The sequence below is a fragment of the Prenolepis imparis genome, unplaced genomic scaffold, assembly GCF_030444845.1.
Source record: "Prenolepis imparis isolate NDT839.2.m4 unplaced genomic scaffold, iyPreImpa1.0 SCAF_2, whole genome shotgun sequence".
In the NCBI taxonomy this organism is placed as follows: domain Eukaryota; kingdom Metazoa; phylum Arthropoda; class Insecta; order Hymenoptera; family Formicidae; genus Prenolepis; species Prenolepis imparis.
Genome location: NW_028141160.1, coordinates 7,469,721 through 7,490,858, shown reverse-complemented (window position 1 = coordinate 7,490,858; position 21,138 = coordinate 7,469,721). Strand labels below are relative to the sequence as shown.

Here is a 21,138-nt window from a genome sequence, read left to right as displayed (position 1 = left end):
ACCGGCGATGTTTAAACGTCCGGGTACTAAAGGCGAAACTACTCTGCGGCGCGACCCGGCGATTTTCCCTCGTTTCCATTCGACGGGAATTTATCGTCGCGATCCCGACGTGTTCACGAGCGTGAAAAAGGGCGCGAACACGATCGTTTGTCGATGCGAGTCCGCATCGAGAGGGGGTGAGATGGGGGGCGCCTTTGGGAACGCAACAAGTCCGCGAGATGCGTTCTTCCTCTATAGTTAATATCCTTTTGTGTCGTTGGAACTTGGCCAATCATGATCCTCCTCTCGACGAACCACCCTCTCGTTCCGTCCTTTCTCTCTTTCTCGTCTTTTTTCGTTACTTTCGTTCGGTAAATTTCTGCAATCTTCCGAGACTTCCTTGATTGCGCCCGATTATCGGCTTTTGACGCTCGCGATAATTGATCGCGTCTCATCGTGCCAAGTTTTATTGTTCTTGAACGCGATTCTTCAGCTTATAGAAATAAAAGACGCATAATTTTTTTAATGTCATGTTTGCCAAAAAAGATTTGCTGAAACAGTTGAAAATTTTCATAACTCAACAAAAATTTCGGTCCGTAATATATGGACAGTTAATTTCCTGTGTTGTACAATAACCAAGTCTCAGAGCTGCATTTAATAACTGAGTAATACACTTTTCCTAAGTAATACATTTTTTAAATAAAAATATGAATGTTATTAAGCAAATAAAAAATAAAATTAAAAAATCTAATTAAATCCATAAAAAGTAATTTTTGTAAGAAGATTGAATAAATTGATGTCGTCAACTATAATATTTAATATAAACTGCAGCATTTTTTATTAGTATTTTTGAATTGTATTTTTTAAACCCATATATTAGTTTTCTATATTAAATAATTTGCATTACTAAGATGATAATAAAATAATTTGTCGTATTAGCGCGCTGATAATTGCTTTCAGATATAAATACTAAAAATTTATGTAACAAACTATAGTTTTGCTGACTCAACAATTTTATTTTTTTTCCGTGTGGAAGAAAAAGACATTTATAATTCATTATATATTATCTGTATTTTTGTCTGAATATTTCGAACGCAAAGCTCATTAAAGTCCTTTTTCATAAAATAAAACGAATTTATTATTTAAATTAAACAGGCAAGTAAGAGTCAAAAACCGCGGATGTCAATACGTCAAGAAAGAATTAATTTTTTATTGAAATTGATTAGAACACAGGACACTAATTTTTTTGGTGCAATATCGAAAAATGAAATAAAAATGAAATAAATCTTTAATTCGAGATTTTTATTAAAACCCCTTAAAGTTAAATCCCAAAATTCGAGATCTTTATATAATTTTAATAGATTCCTTTAATAAGTATTATTTTTTTTATTCACTCTGCCAACAAAAGTGATCAATATTCTCTAGAGAAGCTCTTTGTTCAATATCTTATTAATTAGATTTCAGCATTAGCTTTTTGTGTAATAAGGCTATGCATAAGAATTTCAATTCGGTCTCAGACTGTTGTCAGAGCATTACACGAAAAGCTAATGTTAAAATCTAATAAATAATGAGATATTTAACAAAAAAGCGTCTCTGAAAAATATCGATCACTTTTGGCGGATTGAATAAAAAAATAATTTATTAAAGCGGTTTGTTAAGAGTTAAAGAGCTCGAATTTAATTTTAAGGAAAACAGAAGGATTTAATAAAAATCTCGATCTAGAGATTTAATTTTAAGGAGAATGAGGAGTCTAATAAAAATCTCAAATTAGAGATTTATTTAATTTTCTTGACATCGCATAAAAAAAATAGTGTCATGTGTACAACGAAAAATTAATTCTTTTTTGAAACTGACATCCGCGTTTAGCTCTTACTTGTTAATTTAAATATGATTTTCACATCGAGAACCTCTAAAATCTTAATTGCGAATTTTATTACTTTTATTTTGTAATATAACTTATGGATTATTGCCGTTCATGACACCGAATGTACGAAGCCGCAATTAGAAATTTCCCATGTTTGACAGCGCGTCATTAGGCGATTACCGGAAGCCGCTTACGTACGCGCGGCGGCTTTGGAAAGGCATTCGCGCATCGAGACTACAGGTTTCATGGAAGCCTCGTTTGTGCTTCCGGTGCTGCGGTGCACCGCAACGATCGGCCCGGGTCTCTGAATCCGCGAAACATTCAATTTCATCCGTGTCCTGCGAGATGCCGCACGGCGATGCGACCTGCATTCGCGATGAAACCGCACTCGCGAAATTCTGCCGTCGAAAATGATGTATGAAAATACGAATCAACTCTCAAATACTGCTCGTCGAAAATATTTTGTCAAAATCGTGTTAATTCTGAAGTGAAGATATTCTTTCTTGAGAAGGCCTTCGCTTTACTTCCTTCCGAGTAATTTACTTTTTTTCGAATATTAAAGAACCTTTTTTTAGAAATTATTTTTCTATTATATCAAATTGATATTTATAAACCAGAAGTAATAATGATTTCGAATTATGCATGATGCAAGTAAATTGATATGATAGATATTAATGACGTATTAATATAACAATTAATGCGTCTATCAACGGAAAGTGTTAGTCATTAATAATGTAAATCTCCCCTGCACACAATCATGAGTGATATATTAATGAATCCTAAATTCTATATCGCATTTAGCAGCTTACGCTATTGTTTGAAACTAGAATCTACTATTGATTGATTAAATTAAACTTTAATTTATATTTTTAATTGATTTTAAATTACCTGGATTACAAATTCACAGTGCATTTGGAGTTACACAAACAATTGAATCAAGCTGTTAACAGCTCGCATCGCGCACCATCGACTTCTCCTCTATTCGAGTCAAAGGTCAAGAGTCATGCTTGACCCGAGAAGTTATTATGATGCTTCCACTCGGTGCATCATAGCATCCAATCGAGAAAACATATATTATATCATCGATCTATTCTAACGTACGGATTCGCATGTCAGTCCTAGCACGGGAGAGCCATTTATTATTCTGTAAGAGAGATTCTGCAATCATTTGTGTAAATTAGCATTTCTGGGAATTATACGGATAATCATGGAGTCTCATTGATCGCCGTCAAAGGCCTCCGCTTTGATTTCGAACCCCGACTAATAATTCCGTCTCGGAATTCGCACGTATTGTAGACAATAATGAAACCATCTTTTAATGAAGATAATCAAGAATGTCATAGATATGCAGAGAGTGCCTTATAAATAAAATGTAGGGAGATATATTATCGTATTTCTTATAAAAAAAAACAAATGTCTCTTTTCTTTGGCAAAATTTCCGAAAATATATTATTCTTGAGATACATTTATTTTATTTTTTAATGTATCAATACAATTTGCTTTTCTTGATTCTTTGTGTAAAAATTTTGATAATTCTATTGTAATTAAGTCTAATATTTACATATTAAATATATGAACATTAATGTCTTATTTACGTTAAAGCTTCATTAAAAGAATTTATTTAATGTCAATTTAAATAAAATTTTCTATTTTTCTCTCTTAAAAAGTGTTTTATTAAATAATTAAATATTAGATTTGCATACAGATATTCCAAGAATTCTAAATATGGCATAAAAATTTTTGTTTAGTTCCATGAAATTCTTTTTTGCCTTAAACAGATAAAAGTATTAAAAGAAGTCGAGGAAAGTGAGATTCGCCCCTCGAAATATTTTGATTTATGCCTGAATGTTTCAATCCCTCAATTGAAACGTCGTAAAATGAAAAATTCGCGCGAAAATGGCACCGAGATTTTCTCTGCCTATCTTTGCCTACCTTCCCAATTTCGTAGTCTAGGGAAATAGCGTCTTACTTATCCCCGGAGTTACTCCTAATGCGACTGCGAAAGAAATACGACTCTACGTGTCCCGGGTGTTTCTCTCTGTTTCGCAATTTCAGTGATTCGTGCCGCGACTTCGAAGGCGCATTTGACGTCGCGCGTGCAAACTTCTGAATAGAAGTAGACGATATCAGTCGATTTCACCGGCGTGTAAAGAGCTTTCCGTACACCCGCTACACAATACAATAACGGACTTATAATAATATAAAGTCGCGGGCAAAACTTTTATCTCGTTATGGATTTGCTCGTTTTACTTCGACGCTCATTAACGTCGTCGATTGTCTCGCGAAAATGACAAATTGCGAGCCGGCAAACTCAAACTTCCATACAAGTCTTAACAAAGAAGAAACCTCTGTATTTTCAAGTATTTTTTTTGTGGCCATACTTTAAATATCTTTGAAATCTAGCCAAGAGTCTTAATCTTTTTTAGATCCTAAAAATATAATTAATCCTAGAGTGGTCGCGCTGTTAAATGAAATGGGCATCTGTCATTCATTTTTTAAAAACAAATTAAAATATAAAGACATATGTGTGTTATAGGCATATTATTTATTTAAATACATGTATTAATCATCAAACTTAAATTTAAAAAGAATTATTGACATATAAGAAAAATATGAAAACATTGCAGATTTGACCACGTGGTTGACTAATGTCATCCGCGCGACCAGGTTAAAATATAAAACATGTTTGATTAATTTTTCTATGCAGTTTAATAAAATATTAATCAAACATGTTTTATGTTTTATTGTGATAGATATTATTATTTTTATTGTGATAAATATTAATCAGAGAAATTTTCATAAAATTCTTTCTATACTATATTGTCCCACGATTTTCAGGGTAAATTCTAAGAGAAAATTATCTCTGTGTACTAGAGAGGCTAAACGGATTAATATTTTAAACGAATTAAATTATAAACTTGCCCACGCGTCTCTTTTTATTTCATTTTCACTGATATTTTTTTGAACGTTTTCTGCTTGCAGGCAAAATTCCGCGTGATGGTGGAGGAGAACGCAGCGACCGGCGCCCGGCTTGACGGCGAGCTGGAACGCGCCAGGGGCGAGTGCGCGACTCTTCGGGGTGAGTTGCGCGACGTCCGCGGCGCTCTGCCGATCGTACTGAACAACAACAACGGCGGCGTCAACAGCAACAACAACCCCGGTACGGCGACCGGTGCCTCCGGTGGGAACCCCGGCCAAGAAGCCGAGGTTCAGGAGGACGCCAAGCTGCTCAGCGCCGGCAGCAGCCCGATCGAGAAGAGGAGTTCGGCCAGCGACAAATCCGCCAGTCCCATCGACAAGAGGACCAGTCCGGTTCCCGACAGGAAGGACAGAACCAGCCCCGTCGATCGGCGAGCCAGTCCCATAGGTTCGTAACACAATTTTAAACCCTTCTGTCAATGCGTTTTTTACGAGGGGTGTCTCAATATCGCAATACATGTACATTTTTTCTGGAATTTTACGCATTACTTTGCATTGATTTACAAGCATAAAATAATAATAACCCAGACAAAATTAAAACGTCTTAAAAAGTAAAGATGATGTTATGACGTTTTTTAAATATATATATTTTACTAAATATTATAATTTATGACATAATTAATATTTGATATTTAATTTGTTCAGATCTAATCTAATTTTATTTGTATTTTGTGTGTTCGAGTTAAAAGTGTATTAAAAATGGTTTTTAAGTTGGAACACGTAACTTTTTGTTATACTTTATTATAATATAATATTTTAATTTAGGTGTTTCAACTAATTATTTGCAATATTAATTTTGAAAAAATATTAATTTTAAATTTTTTGCATAGTACATTAGTACTATATGATTTACAATAATATCTCATAAATTTATTTTTCTTAACATTTCCTTTTATAATCATTCTAATTATATTTTTCTTACTAAATTAAACAGTACTAATATTTAAATATTGTATTTTATTTAAAAAAAAGAGTTAACATGGAATTACTTAGAATTCTCGGTAATTCGCAAGACATGTACAAATTTTTGATGAGTGAGACACCCCTCGTTTAACCCTTCTATCAATGCATCTTTTACCTTTTTGTCAATGTATGGGTATCCGGGTATCAACTGCATTTTTTCGATAATTTATTTATAGCAATCCTGGGCATCGAATATTCTTTCCCGTTATATTTTAAGACGTTTACAAAGGCTCTTTGTATTTTGTTTGTCGGATGGAGAAAAAATGCAACACATTTTTTTTTCAAGTTACTTTGGTACCCGTTTATTGACGGGAGGGTTAAGGATTAGAATTTATTCGCACTGAATTTTGATTTTATATATTTCTCGCTTCAAAAAATCGCGACGAATTACTTAAATTTATCGCGAACGAATAACTCGCTCGGAATACGATTAGTAGCTTAAGAAGTCGCAGATGAAAGGATATTCGCGCCCGCGGAATTCTTTCGCATCGAAGATCTCTTCCCGCGGGAGAGCTTCTGCGGTAGAAGGGAGGGTTTGAATGTTGAAAGTTTATTTCGCGAAAGTATTTTCATAAAGACAGCTCTCCCGGAAATGCGCTTAAGGTGGGCGGAAAAGTTATCGACTTGGCGCGGGCTTCGGCGGATAAGACTTTTTAAGAAGTTGGCGAGAATGAAATTTTAAGACGGCCGACGCGCGCGGCCCACGAATGTTTTTCGCATTTCCACGTTTATCTTAACTTCTCCGCCTGAGTTTATCCTGTATATCTCGCAGTTATGTACTGTTACTTTTTATTATCGGCCATGATTCATATAGGTTTCCCCGCGGCGTAAAACCTGGGGAGATCGTAAACTAGCAATCTTTTAACTACTTATTGTGGTTCCTAAGAACTCAATCTTTATGACGAATGTTGGATATTATTCCGTGAAATATCATAAAGAATCTCTGTCTCGCTTTGTCTATTTCTGATCATTCGCGATTTTTCATTATTTTAAAATACGTTTGTTCAATTATATCTCTGTGCATTAATATTGTATGGCTTTTATTAACATTCTATGAATTTTGCAATTCGCTGTCGGTTTGGAAAAAATATTTCAACCTGGCGCCGAATATATATTATATTTCGATGCTATTACAGTCCCTGTATCACTTTGTCTGGGTCTGATCATTCGCGATTTTCCATCTTTAATAATACAATACACTCGTTCAATTACATCTCCGTCCGTGCATTAATATTGTATGGATTTTATTAACATTCTATGAATTTTTCAATTCGCTGTCGGCTTGAAAAGAAATTTCAACATGGCGCTGAATTTATACATACAGGGTGATTCTAAATAAATGCGATAAATTTTAGAAGATGATTCTTTGTCAAAAATTAAGAGATATCTTTCATATAAATATATACTCCTACATTCCCTCCTGAGAAATTACACTCCTCAAATTTTTGATAAATTAAAAAAATGAAATTGGACATTATCATTCATTTAATTGATTAATATTTTGTTAATCCTTCCGCATTATTATATGGGGATGAAACTAGCAACTCCTATTCAATTTTTTATTAGAACTTTTTAACGAATCGGAATTTGATCACCTAAAAATATGTGTTAGAAAGCTTGATTCCTTTTTTAGGAACTTTCTTTTATTTTTTCATAAAATCAATAGTTTTCAAGAAAAAAAAATAAAATACATTATCACGCACAGCTTAGAAGAAAAAAAGCAAGCAAAACAAAATTATAGTAAATATTGGAAGAGATAGAACAGAAACCTAATTTTTACTTCCTCTTTGTAATTTAAATAGAGATATAGGACTATATGTTTATATATGACAGACCTCCCTTAATTTTCGACAAAGAATTACTTCCTAAAATTTTTCGCACTTATTTAGAATCACCCTGTATATTATATTTCGAGATGCGAAAAACGCGTTGACGAAAGATCTGCTTGCGAAAGATCAAAGACACGACGTGTACATTATGCAACTCGTGTCCGCTCTCTCTCTTTCCTTCTCCCGTGGAGAAGGAGAGATGCCAACAGGCCCACTTAAGGCAGAGTGACCCGCGTGTACATGCAAATTCGGGACGAAGTACCCGTCGTCGTCTCGAATCGATCGATCATGCGTTTCACGTGGTATTCGTCGACCGGGCCGAATCCATCTTATCGAATTCAGTGCATCCTTCTCTCGGGTTCGAACGCCGCATTCCGATAAAGACTCTGGCTTCATTCCAACGATCTCTCCAATATATAAGTTGTTCCCCATCTTTCTCCCCTCGTCTCCTATCTCACCATTCATTTCGAGAGTCCCTCTTGAATCCAGCTTTGTACGAAATTGTATTTACCGAAGAGAGATCATTATCCTGCGTTATTTATAAGAGAATAATGCGGCTATGAAATGGACGCGATTGAAATACATCGCATTAAATTCGTTGTTCGTTCGAAACTAATTAGTTTCGCGATTTAAATTGCACGCTGATTGCAAATAGGATTTTCCATAAATCCATCGTACAGCTAATTGAATGAAACACACCAAACTTATACGCGACACGATACATAATTATGATACGGTTTGTGTTATTGGAATGAAATTGATGTGTTCTATAGCAGCAGACGAAAGTAAAATTTTATTTATTTTTTAAGTAAAGAGAATCATAATTATATATATTTAATTATTTATTTTATTTTATATATTTTATTTCATTAATTATTTATTTTATTTTATATATTACTAGAACAATACAAGTGCGTGCTACGCGCGCGCCATTCCTCGACTTTATGTTAAAAAGAATGATACAGAAATCAGCTGATAACTCTCAAAAAATATTAATCGAATTTAGAGTACTATAATATTTTACTTAAAACATATTATTATTTTAATTTTTATAACATAATATTATTTTGAAATTTAATTAGCAAATTAACGCTTTAATCAGTTGATGTATGTCAAAAAATATTAATAAAGCGTTAATTTGCTAATTAAATTTTAAAATAATAATGTTATAAATATGTTATAATAATATGTTATAAAATGTATAATAGTAATATGTTGTAAATAATGTTATAATGCCTTATATCTGCGATTAATATTTTTTGACAGAAATCAGCTGATAACTGTCAAAAATATTAATCGAGTTTAAAGAATTATGACATATTATTTAAAACATATTATTATTTTAATTTTTATATCATATTATTTTAAAAATTAATTAGCAAATTAACTTTTCAATCGGCTGATTTTTATAGAAAAATATTAATAAGGTGTTAATTTGTTAATCAAAATTTAAAATAAAAAGATGTTATAAAAATTAAAACAATATGTTTTAATACTTTAATATTCGATTAATATTTTTGACAGTTATCAACTGATTTCTGTCAAACATTATTAATCGAGTTTAAAGTATTATAACATATTATTTAAAACATAATATTATTTAATTTTATTTTGGACAAACTGTCAAACGGCTAACCCTCGCGATGACAGCATTTTATAAAAACTTATTTATCTCGAAAAAAATTCGGAATAAAGGTTTCCGTCTTGTTCTCCACTAGAACGAAGAAATGGCTCGCCCTGTCGTAGTCCGAGCGAGAAGGCCCGTCGGCCATATGCCCCCGCTCTGGAGAAGACGCGGCTGGGTGGGTCCGGGGGTAGCATGGACTCGAGATCGGGTAGCGCGAGCCCGGATCGGGGTTCGGCGAACCGAGGGGGCGGCTTCCTGCATCGCGGCGGCAGCGATCGTTCCAGCGTGGAGCGACTCCGGGTATCGACTAACCGCGACTCCCTGCGATCCAGCAAGGAGATGAACGACCACGACCAGAAGGACGCCGATAAGGATCTGATGGACGGGGACGCGCGTGGCGACGAGGACAATGAACCGCCCGGACCGGCACCGAGTAGCAGACCATCATCCCCGGCTAATTCCCTGGGTGAGTACCGTGCTCGACCGTATAATTAATGGCGACAGTTATTAATCGATTCATCTTTCTTTCGCTTCTTATTGAGCAGAAAAATGCGCGGATTATCTCGATCTCTCGGGTCCTCCCATTACAAGAGATACACGCAAAAGCAGTTCTCCTATTGTCTTCAATTTTTTATTTCATAATTTATTTTATATATTATTTTATAAATTATTTATAAAATAATTTATTTTATAGAAAAATATTAATTAAATATTCATATTATAATTATGAATTTATAGAAGAGGCTTATTTGCTCTCGATTGATATCTTTTGTTCTTCGATGTCCAGGAATCGGCGACCCGGTGGTGGCGTCCAGACTTTCCAACATCCACGGCGGTGGACACACAGAGCTGGCCAGCGCCAGGAGATTGCGACTGGAGAACGAACGGCTGGTGGCCGAGGTCGCGAGGCTGAGGAGGCTGTTGCTGAGCGGCGCGGCACGCGGCGAGGTCGGCGCCGAGGACGCCGCGATGGAGGAGGAGGCCCGCTTCGTAGCTTTAGAAATGGAGCTACAGCGCGCGAAGGAAACGCTGCAGGCGCTCAAGACCGACCGGAAGCGGCTGAAGGCGGAGAAGTTCGATCTTCTCAATCAGATGAAGGCGCTCTACGGCACCCTCGAGGACAAGGAGCGCGAGCTCCGCGATTTTATACGAAATTACGAACAGGTGAGTGTTAATTTTTTTTACGTCATACTCTTTTTTCTCTTGAATATTTTCTCTTCTTATTTTAATAACGCTTTTTATTTTAATAGTTTTAATAATGTATATAATGTTTTAATTATATTAATAATCGTTATATCCGGCTAGATGTGAGTCTCAATTTTTTATTACATCTTTGCATATGGTCTCTTGATTTGAAATATTTTCTCTTCTTATTTTAATAACGCTTTTTATTTTAATAATTTTTTAATATATATAATGTATAATATAATATAATATATTTTAATAATTTTAATAATCGTTATATCTGGAGAAATATGGTGGGAAATGATGATTGCGAAAAGACGACGAACAAGTGGCGTCTTGTGATCAAATAATTATTTCGTTTTGATAAATGATTTAAATACCGATTTTAATATATCTTCGAAAAAAAATGTGTACAAAAAATAAATGTTGGAAAAAAATAGAAGAACATTAATTCTCAAAAAACGAAGAGCATCTCTCTTTCTCTCGTCTAATAAGATAGTTGTAACTTTAGATTTATAAGAGAAGATTCCGATGGAATCGTGTTAGAACCGAAGATATTGAGAAGATTCTGTAATTCTTTCAAGTTTCTGACAAGAATGTTCTAAAATTGGTTTTCTATTCGTTGAAAATATAATCGACGGCACATTTCTTTCTCTCTCTCTGCGAAAATAATATTCCCATAATTTACGTTGAATGGAATTAAGAGATTTTTAACGCACGTTTCGTTCGTGCTGGCTCGCGTCATCTAAATTCGGGAGAAGTCACGTTCGAGAATTTTAATCGCGACATTTTTACATTCCGCGAACGTGGAAGCAGTAAACATTCGAGAAGTAACTCTAATGTCTCTCCGCTCGCAATTTGCATGTTTCATATAGACGGATCGATTCTCGATAGAGAGTTCGTGGTGATGAATTAAGGAAAGGCGAGGGCTGTGAAATCGATATTTATGAACATTCGAAATTGCCTCGACACTGCTATAATTTCCTCTCTTTTTCTAATTCATCTTTTTACTACTATTGTAAAAAGAAAAGAAGAAGCGCGAGAAAAATAAACTTGACGTATATTTGTTATAAAATAGACGGAGTCCCTCAAATAACGTACGGACGAGAGATTGAGGATGATAGATATTTAATTAAATTATTTGAACAACAATTTAATTATATATAGAATATTCTAACGTGGATATTGCAATAATTAAATCGTTTGAACAATAATTTAATTATTGCAATATCCACTTTAGGATAGTCTACCTTTATAGATTTTATAATTCCGGCGGTGCTCGAAATAGCATTAGCGAGAGAAAGAGAGGCTACTTTTTTCTTCAGGGTGACATATTAATTGCCACCAATATAAAGGGACGACGCTACGTCGAGCGTGTCGCTAACATTTATAAATATCCTTTGAAATCATTTTGTGCGACGCGTTTCCACAACCTTTAGCACGTAACTATACTCATTAGCGATACACACGGTGGCGGTTTCTAATTATGAATTGTTTAAATCTCAACGAGAGACACGATAAAGATAAAATCCTACCATTATTTCATCGGAAAAAGTTTTCGCTAAGATTTGAAGTCTTCGCGAAAAAGAAAGAGAGAGAGGGACAGAGATAAAGAGGGACTTGACCTCGCCTGTTTCGTTATCCTAATTTAAATCGTTCGAAAAAAAAAAAAAAAAAGAAATGTGACAGGACTTGACGCAGGTGAACGATTTAACTATTAAAGCGTAACAAAATCCTCGCTAAAACGGCCAGCTAATGAAAATTGAGAACAACGCGAGAACGAACCAACAAAACCGCGCCGCGGTGAGTTTTAATTTCGCCTCTAATGCGTTATGAAGCGACGTGGAAATATCGAGAAAGAGAGAGAAAGAGAAAAAAGCCCGGGAGGGTCTCCCTAGAGAGAGAGAGAGAGAGAGCCGCTGTGTGAAAATCTAGTTAAAAAACTTTTATATACAACGCGATCGGGACCGCTCTAGGCAGTTAATCAGTAATTGGCTCGTTATTTGAAACTTGATTAAACCGCGAGTGCGCGACAGAAACATCTTTTACAGCTGCCTGCGTTGTCAAACGCAGTGTATTGAACATTTAAAAAAATATTACGGGGAAGAAGAGAATTATATAGAAAAGAAAGAATATATAAACGTCGAGAGAAAGAGAGAGAGAAATTATCAATGAAGTTAAAGTCGCGCCCGACTGTCGCCCGACCACCAGTTTCAATCTTCTCGCGCGCGCATGTCGAGTTTGCGAGCAGAGTCGGTGCACGACGGCAATTTTGCTTGTTAAATACTTTCATTAAACTTGCCGGAATTTCTCATTTTGCCGAGACCGTTATGACCGAGTCGCGCAGCGTCGCAGTCATTTCAACTACGTTAAACGAACAACGGCACCGAGATGAATGTCACTGGTCTCTGCACACACCAGACACCAGGTGCATCGGACGCGTGATCTTTCAATTTCGTTGCTTTTAAAAAACAAAAGCGCGATTGATGTTGAAAAGAACCCCGCACTAATCCTATATGAAATTGGATTTCGGTTAAATCAGCTGGTTTTTTCATATGTTGTAGCTGCAGCTTATGACCTGCTGAACAAAAGATGTAATAGCCTCAAAGCTATAAATAATGGACAATTACTGAGCTACAGCCAGTCAAATAGCTCGTAGAACCAGAATGTTTCGTGTTTGATTGTAAATCAGTCAAACATGAAACATGTTTATTATTAGCTTTGAGTCTATTACATTTTTTGTTCAGTAGGTCATAAGTTACAACATACGAGAAAACCAGCTGATTTTAGCAAGATCCAATTTTATATAGGATTAGTGTGGGGTTTTTGAACCTATACAAAATCCTGGATGAAATTGGATCTCGATAAAATCAGCTGGTCTTTTCATATGTTGTAGCTCATGACCTGCTGAACAAAAAATGTAATAGACTCAAAGCTAATAATAAACAGTTACTGATTTACAATCAGTCAAACATGAAAAATTCTGGCTCTGCGAGTTGTTTAACTGGCTGTAACTCAGTAACTGTCTATTATTAGGTTATTACATCTTTTGTTCAGCAGGTCATAAGCTACAACATATGAGGAAATCAGCTGATTTAATCGAAATTTAATTTTATCTTGGTGCTGCTTTTTAGAAGCACATTCTGTTACGACAGAGGCATGTAATAATCCGTAGAGAATTTAACGAGGGATCTTTTTTCCCCGAAAATTAAGGCACGATAGTGAAAGTAGTGGATGAAACGTCATTAGCACTAGAGGAGATTCGAGGATCCACTTCGAGTAGCGCAAGATTGCCTTCCCTGGTTGGAACGGCATCGTTTGGTTTTAAGCCAATGTGTAACGATGTGCCGAGACAGAGACAAAAAGAGAGAGAAGGAGAGAAAGAGATAATGTGACGAGCTTTTGTCGCTACCGATTGTTATCAACCCCCGGAACAAAGGCACGACTCAGCCCCGATTCTCGAAAGACCCGAGAGAGGTATTCCTGTGTCTCGAGAAAGGTCTGCGTAAAATGGTGCACGCACACAAACCCGCGGGATTATCAGGCACTGAAAAACATTCGGCCAAAACGTTTCGTCTTTAATGAAGTCACTTCGTCGAAATGCAAATTAGAATATAAAATTGTGAAATAAATTCAAAGATATTTACGCGGGATTTAATTTTATGACAAAAAATTAATTAAATTTATACAAAGTAAATTTTAATTATAAAATTAATTATAAAATTAATCATAAAATAAATTTTTAATATGTCGTGAACATATGTTTTACAATAGCTTTTTATTATTTATGTTTTACAAAAATCTGAAGAATTATTTACGGACGTAAAGTTTAAATAAATGTTATTAGTAACATAATGAGAATTATTAGATTAGAGAATAAGATGAAAAAATAAGCAATCTATCTCTCTCTCTTTTTCTATCATATCTTCTTTCACTCGATTGAAAATTTATGATAACAATAATTTCGCAAAAATGCCTTTCCGATGCTATTTACGAGATAGCATAATTTTGCGCACGTAAAATGCTGAGAATAATTAATCTATTGTATTGTCTTCCGGATGACGTTGCTGCGCGAAGATCAAAAGCTCCAAGCTAGCCGGTAATGTGATGTTGATGTTTTAATAAAAGTATTATTACTCGGCGCGCGCATGATATCGAAAGAACCGACAATTAATTACTAATTGTAAGATTCTATGCTTTTTGACGCTTAATCCTCTTTAGCGCGAATATCAAGATTGCAAAATCTTACAACGCGCTGAAATTGAAACTCGATGCTGAAAACAGCTGCAACGAGCAAAGGAGAACCCGTTATTATAAAGAAAATTAGTGCGCGAACCGACTCTCGCGATTATTCCATGCAGAAAATTACATGAAACGGGTAATAAAATTTTACATATCTATTTTATAATAAAAATTTTAAAAAGAAAATAATATATTTTATATACATAATATATTTTGTCACATGAATTATTTTCATTGGTATTATATTTTAAGCAAGTTGCATAAATATCTAAAGCACTGCTATATTTATTACATACGAAGTGTTTATTATTCCATCAAAATTAAGGACAATCTTTTCCACTTGACAGCTGGATCTCGCGAAAGTTGACATTTCGCTACTTATTTTTGTCTACTTATGACTTCGTTATTTAGAGTTTCTGATGAAAGTTCCCGATGAAAATAGCAGACTAAACGTCACCAATAGTCGCACGCAAGCGCTGTAAATTCGCTCTCATGTCGCTTTTATCGTACCAAAAAAAAAAAATTTATATATACGCGTCGCCTCCGGTTTTACGGCGGTTTTCCTTCCGGTAAAACGCGCCGTCAATTTCCTTTCATCTCCCTTCTTCCTTTATTCGTTCTTTCTCTCCTCTCGCGTAATCCACTTCATCTCTCTCATGAGTACCGACATATTACTATACTACGCCTAGTACAGGAAGTGCCTTATGATTTTCTATTCCACGTTATTCTCAATTTTCTTTACGAAGAAGACGACTGTATTCTCGAGCGGGGAGAGAAGAATTTTTCCGTTATTTAATTTTTCAAGATAACATAATATCTTTTCGCGTTTTGTGTTTATGATGATTTTTCTGAAATAACTGAACAAACTCTTTCAACATTTTTATATCCCCGGAGCCTCGTAATTTAATCTTCCTCAAACTTTTGTTCCGCCAACTCTTCCATTATAAGGACGACGAAGGATACATAATAAAACGTTTATTTTATTTTTAATAAACTATATCCTCATTTCGATTTACATATTAAAAATTCCACCTCGTGATACACTCAATTTGACCTGTATCATTCAACCCGAAAAGGAAATTCTGAGCGATGTGCGTGAACACACTTTACGTTTTCGCGTGCAATATCCTTCAAAGTCCTGCCCGTCTTTGTTCGGCTTCCCCCGCGAGCTTTGACATGTCTTCCGGTCCTTCCTGTTTATCATCCAATGTCATATCCCGGCGAGATGCGCTTATGAAACGCTGATGGAATTACCCCCCTCGCTTGAGCCGAGACAAATTGCAAACTACTCGGGTTTTTCTCTCGCGCATCCTCGCTCCGCCATGGAAAATTGTAGACATTATCCGCGCATTTATATACAGTAGTTCGCTTTCAAGGAATTTAATATGCTTAAAGTGCCTTTATGAATGTTTATGAACACAACGATCGCGCTGAAAAAAAATTTAATAGAAAAGAAACTTTGCGCGCGCGTGCAAGATAGTAATAACAAAATTCCCTCAAAAAATTGTCCTTATAATTCCTACAAAGTTTATCCAAGAGTTTGGTCGCTTTTATTATTCCTCAAAAAGAAGAAAGAGAAAAATAATAATTAATTAGCGGTATTAATTTCTCTATCTGGAGAGTAGGAATAGGATAAATCTACCGTAAATAAGATAAATTAGTATGGTGCGAAAGCGAGAGAGGGAAAATCTCGGGAAACTTTTCCGGGGTGTCTTACGCGTAAATGATGTTCGTCGCAATTATAACGAACTTTGCGAAGCTCCTCTAGGCGATGTGACGCAATAGTTTTTGAGGCTGAAGCTACGACGTGCTAACAACCCGACGCCCGAGTGATCCGCACCGCCTGTAATAACCGTGTTGCCGCAAAGTTTAGCCGATAAACCTTGCTGCAACACCTGTTATACATACGACAGAGTTACTTGCGCTCGAGGGAGAGATAAGTGGATTAACTTTGCCGTAGAGTCGATATCGTCGACGGAGTGGCTAATGGTCGATGGTAAACGTCACGTCTATTCGCGCACTAAAATATAATCGAGTTATCTCTCTTAAACGCGGAAAACACATCTGCGTTCACGTCGTGATTGTGTATCCCGCGACTTATTTAATGAACTTTGATTATAGAATTTCACCTGAGAACTTACTGCGATAAGATTTTATATCTCGTAAATGGCTTTTCATTTTTAGCAGGATTTTACTCCAAAGATTTAATTGTGGAAATAATTGATTTAATAAATTTACTTTCGTCATATTCAATTCGATTATTTTATTATATTTATTTTAGTGAAATATAAAACATAGGTTTTCTTATTTTTTGTAAGAAAGATCAATTTATCTATATTAATTTTATTGAGGTTTGAGATTGGTTTGTGGAGCTCTGTTAAATTTAATCTTTTTTAAAATAATTATTTAACATATATAAAAATGAGTTTAAAAATAATTATGCTGATTATATTAGTATTAGAAAGATTTGAGATGCTAATGTATATTAAAATTATTTAAATATATATTTTTACAGTTGTTTTTTTAGTTCAAATATGATTTATAAATTATACGTATATATAAGTATATTTATAAGCCATATTTAATTTTGGGTGTAAGAAGGTATGATGTAGAAAAAATGTGAATTGAATTTTTTAGAAAAGAACTTATTTTTAAATATAATGAAAGAAAGAACAGTAAGAAAATTTTTATTTTTGTTTATAATTATATTTATTTTTCGCGCTTTATATTTTATATCTTTTTTATTATTCATTATTATTATTTATATTTTATATGTATTTACGCGATATAGAGAAATTGAGAATATATATAATATGGTATTCTCGACGCAAACAACATATTATTAATCTCATTTTCAATATAATTCCTGCGACAGGAAATCAAAATAATTTTCTTGTCCTGGTTTCATACGAAAAACTTAATCTTTGGAAGATGAAGTATAATTTGCGTCGCCCTCATCCTCGATTGCTCTACTTAATCTCGCGGTATATAGTTACAATCCAGTTACACATCCGAGTATTAATTATGCTTGCAACGCGAGATGAAATTATCAGCGGAGAGAACGTCAATCCATCCGTGTCACGTGTTATGTATCGAACATCCGAATCTCTCTCGAGTGTCGTCCCGTCTGTTCTTCACTCCGGGCGACATTGCTTGATATAAGCAACGGCTGCGCGAAACAGATTTCGCGAACAGCGGCGAACGCTTACAATTTCGCGAATATCAGCCGGATATTTGTTCTCAAATTCAGGTTTAACTTCCAGCGGCTATTTGCCCTCATCGCCGTTATTAGTTTGCCCATCGGTGCGGCTCAAGTTATTTCGTCGTAAATATCGATTATTATATCTCCCCCCTCCCTCTGTAATTAATTATGAACTCATTTCGCGAACGCTTTACTATGTTGATTTTGCGGAAATGTCAAAATTGACATTGTTAAACGCGGTATCAAAATATTGACAGGATTAAAATACAATTTATTCCTCGACAATGAAAATAGATGTAGATTTTTTTCGGGGAACGATAATTAAATTTCCGATACGCCACTTGATCGCCTGCGCTCTCTTCGCGATTTTCGAGAATGCATGCCACGAGTAGACGGTGAAGGTTTCGTGGGCGGAGTTACTGCCTGGACATGGTCCCTTTGACCGTTGATTGCAGCGGATGCGGGAGAACGAGGCGACCCTGGGACGTCTTCAGCAGCAAGGAGCCAGCATGCCGGAGGAACGCGAAAGGGAGAGGGAGAGGGAACGCTGGAGTCTCCTAAGGGCGGCGAGGGACGAGGCCGATCGAAGCCTGAGCCTCGCGGCTAGTTTGGCCGACAAAGAGGCCGCCCTCTCGCACGCACACGCGACCATAAAAGAGGTGAGTCCTCCTCGTCGAACGTATAATTCTCGATCGGCGAGTTTTAACATCGATGGGGTTCGGGGAAAAGATCGCGAAAAAAGGGCGAGAGTTGCAATTTTAAAATTGTAAGAGAGATCAAGCGTATTTCTCGGGTATAACAAATTGTAAATTCAAATAATTACTTATTTATATTAATACTTGACTGAATTTAAATAAAATAATATATATATTTTTTTATTATTTATATATGTATACAGGGTGATTCTAAATAAGTGCGAAAAATTTTAGGAGATGATACTTTGTCAAAAATGAAGGGGAGTCTTTCATATAAACATATATTCTTATATCTCTCTGAGGAATTAGGTTTTTATTTTTTTTCTCAAATTTTAGACAAGTTGAAACAATGAAATTTGGTGGACATTTTCTATTAGTGAAAAGGATATTTATTAATATTTTTTAAATCTTCCCGTATCATTATATAGAGTTGAAACTAGCAACCCCCTTCAATTTTCTATTAGAACTTTTTAACGAGTCGAAATGTGATCATCTAATAATTTGCGTTAGAAAGCTTGATTCCTTTAGAAACTTTTTTATTTCTTTTATCTTTTTTGTAAAATCAATAGTTTGCACGAAAAAAATGAAATACATTATCATGCACAGCACGCTGCTAACATTTAGCAGTATAGATTTCGAGATACGAAAAGTTGAATTTTAGAGTAAAAAAAAAGCAAGCAAAACAAAATGGAATAAAAACAAAATTTGAGAAAAAAAATTAATACACAGAGAGAATTTTCTCTTAGAATTTACCCTGAAAATCGTGGGACAATATGGTATGGAAAGAATAATATGAGAATTTCTCTGATTAATATTTAATCACAATAAAAATAATAATCTATGCAGTTTAGTAAAATTAATCAAACATGTTTCATATTTTATTGTAATAGATATTATTTTTATTGTGATAAATATTAATCAGAGAAATTCTCATAAAACTCTTTCCATACTATATTGTCCCACGATTTTCATTCATATAAATTCTAAGAGAAAATTCCCTCAATGTACCTAATTTTCACCTCCCTCTTTGGAAGAGTTTATAATTCCTCAGGAGAGATATAGAAGTATATGTTTATAATGTTTATATAAAAGACCCCCTTTAATTTTCGACAAAGAATCATCTCCTAAAATTTTTCGCACTTATTTAAAATTACCTCTATATATACATATTATTAATTATTTATAATTTTAAATTTTTATTATTTATACCTAGCTCATCATAATGCTCCCCATTAATTTCTTTCAAACCACCCCTCTCTGTCTGGCAGCTGCAACGTCAGCTGGTTGAACGCGGCGGCGGCGGCGGGATCTGCCTGAGCGACCAGGAGTCCCTGGTGTCGTTTCCGCGAGGCAGCGTGAACGGCGCCGCGACCCCCGGTGCCGGAAGCAGCAGCGGCGGCGGGGGCGGCGGAGGCGGGGGCGGCAGCGGTGGCGGCGGCATCATCCCCCACGTGAATTCGCAGCCGCCGTTGGGCATCACCGAGCTCGGGGTGTCCGTGGGTAACGCGGGCGGCGGCGCAGGTGCGGGAGGATCATCCGGCGGACAGGCCGGCGATCGCGGCAGCTGCAGCGCCGACAGCGGGGTCCGCGGATCCAGCGATCGCGAGAGCGGCGGGGCGACCAGCGTCGGCGGGAACCTCTCGGACTCCACGACGGACGGTGAGTTTTTTTTCCTTCACAGCGTTTAAGGGAAAGCTGCTTTGTTCTTTTTTTATTTTTTCATTTTTTTATTCTTCATTTAGATTGTTTGCGCGAAGTGCAGGATATATTTGGATAAAAAAAGGGGGAGGAGGGATAGTGGAGAATTTTAAAATGAATGGATACATGGTTCCGTAAATTGTTTGCGTTCTCGAGAGCACGGAGATGCCATTTTTTTTCTTTCGCAGCGATTATACGAAATGAGTCGCCTTAATTAATTTTTTTTTTATGTTAAACCTGTTTGAGAGAGAGAGAATGTTTTTAATATTAAGAGTATTTCAGTTTTTATCTATCTACGTTTATGTTGCAGTGATTATATGAGATAAGTCGCTTTGAATTTTTTCCCAGAAATCTCTTTCTACGATTAAACTTCTTCAAACTGTTACCTTAATTTATTCGAGAGATTTTTCTAATATTTCTAATAAGAATAATCTCTTCGTGTATCTACATTAAAGTTTAATTTTGATCTTAATTTTTTTAATTAAAAGACGAAGCAACAAGCAACGTAATCATACTGATTTCATAATAGAATCCGGTCCCTAGAAGACGCGAGACAGCGAGAAAAAAAAATTTGGAGAAGTATATGTTGCTCTATCTCCAACGTTACTATTAATCACAATCGTAGTGACATCTCCGCTTAGGAGATAATGACTCTGGCGTTTAGGTGCAACGAGCCCCGAGATTAATCGTCCAGTTATAGAGGGGTATTGCGGTGCACATCCGGCTAAGTACCGGTTTGAAAAATAGTCCTGACGTCCGTCAGCGGCGAATGTTAATCGAACGTAGGTGGTGGCGGTCTAATCGAGCACGCTTCCTTCATGTATTATTCAGCCAATCGCCGTGCCGTTGAGTACTCTGCGTTGATACCACTGCTT

General features: G+C 35.7%; 1 protein-coding gene across 1 annotated transcript in view; it reads left to right on the top strand.

Moving 5' to 3' along the window:
- The window catches only part of Liprin-gamma (liprin protein kazrin), a 96,200-nt gene that overhangs the window by 53,719 nt on the left and 21,343 nt on the right, over window positions 1–21,138 (top strand). The window contains exons 5-9 of the mRNA XM_083032745.1: window positions 4,826–5,210; window positions 9,333–9,707; window positions 10,029–10,405; window positions 18,326–18,529; window positions 19,834–20,224. Coding sequence (XP_082888871.1) covers window positions 4,826–5,210; window positions 9,333–9,707; window positions 10,029–10,405; window positions 18,326–18,529; window positions 19,834–20,224 — 1,732 coding nt within the window. The remainder of the gene's footprint in view (window positions 1–4,825; window positions 5,211–9,332; window positions 9,708–10,028; window positions 10,406–18,325; window positions 18,530–19,833; window positions 20,225–21,138) is intronic.